We start from the raw sequence: 6,174 nt of genomic DNA on the forward strand, positions 1-6,174 counted from the left end.
TCTCAACTCATCGGTGGCAGAGATAGGTTTTCCTTTCGAGCAGCATCCATGCTTTAAGCGAGTGTGGCGTTGATAGCTCTGGTGGCTCAAACACAGTGCTTTGCTAAAATAATGAGAATTTTTGCGCATATACTGATATAGCTTACTGCTGATACTTCTGCTCATGTGTGCGCATGGTCGTCCGATCGTACGGTCGTCCGGTCGTACGGTCGTCATATGTGTCGTACGGTCGTACGTACAGTCGTATGGTCGTGTATAGTCGTACGGTCGTATGGTTGCACAGTCATACGGTCGTATGGTCGTATGGTTGTACAGTCAAAATTATTTAACTGGGTTAGGGTAGAATAGAACAGAACAAGAGTAGAACCACGCAGGGTATAATCTTCCCAGGCTTTCGTTGTTTGTTATACCTTCACGTGCCGACACAGTTCGATTACATCCCTGAGGATCTACCGGTATTGATTCTGATAGCAAATCGGGCACAGTCGGCCCCATCCAGTCCTTTCCCATGCCGTGGGAATTAACGTGAACCAACAGCCATACTTCTGTCCTGAGGCCCACCTAAGTGTATCGTAGCAACTCTTACCTAATCAGCCTCAACAGTACTCAACATCTGGTAGCTCCTACCATCTTGTGATCCGTGCACTAGCAAAATGATAATTGGGCATCTCAACTTGATCCGATTGGTTCTATTTGGCTTTGCTCTTATCGATAGCCGTAAGACAAACTTTACCAGCTGAAGGGATACAGAGGACTACACCGGCCTCCACCGGCCTTCACAGGCCTCCACAGGCCTCCACATGACTCTACGAATCCACAGGTATACAGGAGAGATGCTTGTCCTCAACCAATCCTATTTCAGGACACGTGCTCGGAACGGTCCGCCGGTCCGCCTGGTGATCGCCCAAACGTTTCACAAGAAAAAGAGTGAGGCAAAACTGGTCTCGGCCCCTCGTTGGGAGCTTTCACTTTTCACCTTGCCCTGGCCCCGCTGATCCGTTATTCATCATCCGTCGTCCGTCATCTGTCAACTGTCACCAAGCACGTCCCGCGCTCCAGAGCAAGAATCGTCCATCGCATGGCATGTTTCCCCCCCAGATACCACTTCTTTTTTCAAAGTTCGCTAACCCGCAGCTGTTTAAGGCTTTTCGGCTTTTTTGGCGTTTTGTGTGTTTGCGTTTTCGCGTGTTCGTGTGTTCCCGTGTTTGCTCGGGAATCAAACCCGCTGCAGCACAACGAGCTTACTACTTGAGGCGTCGATACTCCACAATCTTCACTGATAAATCTCCTTTCCTTCGCAATTAGAATCTCATATCGTATCTCGCCATCATATTCATCACATTTTGCTGTTACCTAATATTCTGATCATTGCGTATTCGTGACATGCGAAGAACGTCCCCCCCACCTATCCCCTCAAAAAAGATTAAGCATGATGTAATCGGCCGGTTTCTCCTTTGAGAAGGTGGGGAACTTTGTTTTGGCGCTTACCGCTTATACCCACGAAGTATATGGCCACATTCAATGTGATGAGTCAAGGATTAGCGGCTCTTTTATACTTCATGGCGATATACGGGCACCTTCAGCCAATTTTGCCTCCAGAAGGCCCATTTCCCCATATTCACGCATCCATGCCGTCAGCTTTACGAAGTAGAGCCTTATACGTCTATGTTTGCGGTTTCAGAAAGGGTGGTTCTTACCACACTATTGTACCGCACTATGATACAGTTTTGTAATGAGTAGCTCCTGCCTAGTGGTACACCGTTGATATTGCTGACGATCCTCCAACTAACGTCCATTTCTCACATATTATCAAACGCCTGTTCTATGCACAATTGCAGAGTTTAACCCAAAGTCCCTCACTATTTTCTTCCATCTACTTTATAATTGCCCAAAGCCATTTACCGCGTCACCTTAACACTCACAAACCAATCCACCACGCTACTCCTCCTGAGCAGGCGTACATATTTCTTTGATATTTTCACAGTTCCAATACAATCTCTCAAAATCCGTGGAAACAGGTCAAAGCTGTAATCATTGGTTAGGAGCGACCTAGATTACGTGCTAGGAAATAGTTTTTGCTTGTACACTACTGATAACTCTGTAGACGTTGGCTATCAAAGCACAACCGATTACCACTCTATTCTGCGATAAGACAATAAGACCCATCCAGAGTTCTCCCTGTTCTATCCCGTGCGGGAACCGCCTTTCTTGCAATGGCGCCGAAAGCCGACTCCCAGTCTCATGGTTCATGTGATGTGTGGAAAGATGTTCTAGAACAGTTGGACACTTTGATAGACGAATTGGTTCGGGCTGGACGCGCTTTACGACGGGAAACATCAGAGGAGATGCACAGCAGAATTAAGCTACGGATTAGCGTGATTGAAGCCCAGATAAAGCATCTTCAAGGCATTGTAAAGAGGTAGTCGTCTTCATGTAATTGTTCGATGAATTTGTACAAATTGCTTTGCAAGTCATAAAACTACGGGCGTCGTCTTAGAGCCGCCGAGCTCTTCGCCAACCTTCGTAAACTTCGCGTCATCTCCCCATTCACAACACACTAGCCATAGGCGCTACCTAAAATCTGATAGAATTACTCCTCTACTCTAACCGTACGAAGACTGGTAACTCTCAACCAGTGAGAACCATAATACCTCTCAGTTGCTTTTCATGAAGCCCATGTATTCGGAGTTTGTGACCAGGACAGGTGTACTCGCACCTTGAAATTTTTTCTAGAAGGGTAATTACCTTTCCTTTCCCACTTCGAGTCCTATAATAGGCACTATGTGTTGATAATGCCTGTAGTCGTATCATGTGGTGTGGGAGTTTAGTACTCCCCTCAACCCGTTAGGCACGGATATAAAAGATGGTTGACACGTTCAGTATGATGCAAGCATTTTGTGAAAGAAGCTTCCGCGTGGCTGAAGTCAAGCTTTTCCATCCGGGTCACGTGCGTGGAGGGAGGCCCGAGCCAAAAATATCCATAACTGCTATCCCAGCTGAAGCGACACACCGACAGCGTCTTCCAGCCAGTTGTTATCGCCAGCGGATATACGAACCAGCGGCTATGGAAGCATTCTGTATCTCCTGTCCAGGGAGTTTACGCGAGCTGGCGCCCAATACGAAATATCAGCCAGGCCTGTGCGAGCGACTTATCTGAATGTAACCTATTCTCGCGCGTCAGCCCAACGTCGCCTGATTGCATTCTCTCCGCAGCTTCGAAGTTATGGCAAGCTCGACATCCTGGGCAACAGCGATTGGGCCTGTGACGTCTATTTTCACTGCACTGCTTCTTGCGCTACTCCGTGTTTTGTACAAGACACTAGAGATATCCATTAGCTGGCTCTTGTTGGGACGCGACTGCAACTACAATCAGTATACCAACTGCGTGCCACCAAGCTCAAGCCGACTTTACACTACAGAGAACGAACCGTACTTGCCATATCACTCGCCGGCAATATGCCCTGCAGGATATACCGCCGCGTGTAGCCCTAATGGGCTTAGTTCGGACTCGTTAACGACTCCCCCAAGCCTAACCGTCCAGCTTTGCTGTCCGACGTGAGTTATTCATCACTCACATGAGCTCGTTCAGATCCCCTCTATAACTGTATTTCAGAGGTCTTTCCTGCTATACCGGCACCGAATATGCAGCAGAATGTTTCAGTGTTGTTCCACCTTCTATCACGATTGGGGCGGTTGATCTCTCCGGCTGGGATAGCTTGGCGGGTACCTACACCCCACGCATACACCAATATCTCAATGGTTCTCAACATGGGCGTCACTGTTGCTTGGGAAGCAACAGAAACTGCCGTCCTGAGCTTGCTCAATAGCGCATCCACGAAATCAACATCCAATCCAACCACGACCACTGCGGCTCCAGCTAGCCTCAATCCTGCCAGTACCGCTGGCAGTAAAACCGCCGGCTCGGATCCCACGGGCGCAAGCGATGGTAAGGGCACGACGCGAGGCTCATTCGCTAGTATTTCTACGGGCGCTAAGGCCTGTATTGGCGGTTGCGGTACTTCTTATTGCGTCTGGTATTATTTTGTGCTTCAAGGGGGCCCTCAAAGCGGCCGAGGGGGGTCCCACATTGACCAACGAGACGGGAATTGGTAGGGCCGAGCTTTCAGCGGACGAGAGAGCACGTGCCCCAAGGGCCGCCAGCTGAGATGGGTGTGGAGCCAAAGGTAATGTATGAACTTTCGAATGAGGAAGTGCGTCCTGAGGTGGCTGAGGAGGACTGAGGTGATGCATGATGCATTTCTGCCCAACAAAGATGAACTTCAAGACGCAAAAAATGACTATCAACACGTCCGTACGATGATGTCTATGTATGGTTTACGATATGGATTCACAATTGTTTGCTACCAACCTGTTTCAAGTATGAGGAAGCTCGGCATATGGCCGGCTACCAGGCTGTTGACAAACGCCTTTTCTTGCCATTTTCTATTCAGTACTTTGGACTTCACTGAGATGTTTGTTAATGCGTACACCTTTATTGTTACACAGCGCATTCGAGTTGGAAAATGCAAGAGGGTCAATAAGGAATTAACAATTACAGCACAAGCTTGTGACCTTTCGGCGAACGAAGCTCTCTGGCTCGCAGACAGTTTACAACCTTTCTCAACGGAACACAAATTCCCTCCACTGATTTCGGGATCCAGCGCCCTCTTACAACGCAATAACCAGGCCCAAAAGTCCAACGGCTCCCGCAAGGCCTGCAGCAACCGCACCCGTGGGTCTCGCTGCGGCGTTTGTTCCAGTCGCCTGGGCACCCGCGGTAGCAGTCGCAGCAGTCGCAGCAGCCCCAGTTGCACCGCAGCCGGCCAGGCCGGTCGCGGCAATCGTCCCGGTGCTAAGAGAGTGGTCCTTCGCCCAGCTCGAAAGTGCCGATTCGTAGCTCGTCAATGCGCTCTTGACATCGCCCGGGAGCGACTTGTACCAATCCGGCTCCTTGCCGTTCAACGCGGAGCACGCAGCCACTGGGTTGGTTAAGATAGAGGTAGGGATTGCAGTCGCCAGAACAGATTCGACTGAGGCGGGGAGGGTGGGTATGTCGCTCAACATGGCCATTTCTGATGATGCGGCCGCGAGTAGCGAGTTGTAGTCCGCGGAGGAGTACTGACGACGCTCCATGCGGTTAGCGACCGGCTCGGCCAGTGCTACTACCGCGGTCAAGGAGAAGAGAATGAGCTGTTTGGCGTGCATGGTGGCTAAGATCCGTAAAATTTAATAAAAGATCGACACGGATAGAAATGACCGTAGAGAAAGTATTGAGACGGAAAATATGATTGAAGCGAAAGCGTATTGAAGGAGTCTGATGGTGCTGCGAGAGACACTGGTAGGAACGTCTGAACTTTAAATAACTGGTGACAGAAAAAATGGCCCGCGGGCTGATATTCAGCCCTCTTGTGAACCCACAGCCATGGGAAGATCAATCATGGATTGTTGACCCAGACGCTGCCACTAGCTATGGATTGGGACAAGCTGGGGGCGCATCTGTTGGGTAGGGTCGGTTGTTGATCCTGATTCTCGTATTGCAATGTTAATTCCATTCCTTTTTTTTTTTCGCCAGCGCAACTGACTGGCTGGCCGCCGTATAACTAGGCTTCAGCCTCCGCAATGCAAGCCACCCTTAATTATCATACGTCTCCCCACGCCTCACAAACCATCACTGAAACTATTTCATCATAGCTCGTATTTAAAAAGGGGTTGAAGCAAGCCGATGGGATTTGTACACCACCTTGGCGCATCCGGTTGAAAGCGCATGTTGATCACGCAGATCAAACCACACGAATTTATACCCAAAAATATGTTGGGGTACGTCAGAATACATCAAAATACGCCTAAATAGTCGTGCTTATTACTCTAAAGGTATAAAATTCCGCCGTTTAATCGCCAAGATCAACACGCGCTTGAATCCAGATGCGCCAAGGTGGTGTAGTGTTGCTTTCGATCTGCTTTCAAACTGTACTGTACGAATTACGATGAAAGCGAGGCGCTCAGGACTCTGCGACAATAAGGGATAACACGCCTCGATACGCGGATCAGTTTGTGCGAGCTCCAGCTTCTGCTTTCTTACACTAGAGAATTTTAAGTTTAACTCTTATGATTAAGCTTAAAAATTAGAGACTTTACCTTTCTTATACGTATATAGTATCTACACTAGGTAGTATA

At 48.8% G+C, this 6,174-nt stretch overlaps 1 protein-coding gene across 1 annotated transcript; it reads right to left on the bottom strand.

Moving 5' to 3' along the window:
• Window positions 1-4,333: 4,333 nt before the first annotated feature.
• Window positions 4,334-5,343, bottom strand: K441DRAFT_665224 (uncharacterized protein). The gene has a single exon (XM_067649471.1). The coding sequence runs from the start codon at window positions 5,203-5,205 to the stop codon at window positions 4,669-4,671; it is 537 nt and encodes a 178-aa protein (XP_067500519.1). The 5' UTR covers window positions 5,206-5,343; the 3' UTR covers window positions 4,334-4,668.
• Window positions 5,344-6,174: the final 831 nt, after the last annotated feature.

This window comes from Cenococcum geophilum, assembly GCF_001692895.1.
Source record: "Cenococcum geophilum 1.58 unplaced genomic scaffold K441scaffold_42, whole genome shotgun sequence".
NCBI lineage: Eukaryota > Fungi > Ascomycota > Dothideomycetes > Gloniales > Gloniaceae > Cenococcum > Cenococcum geophilum.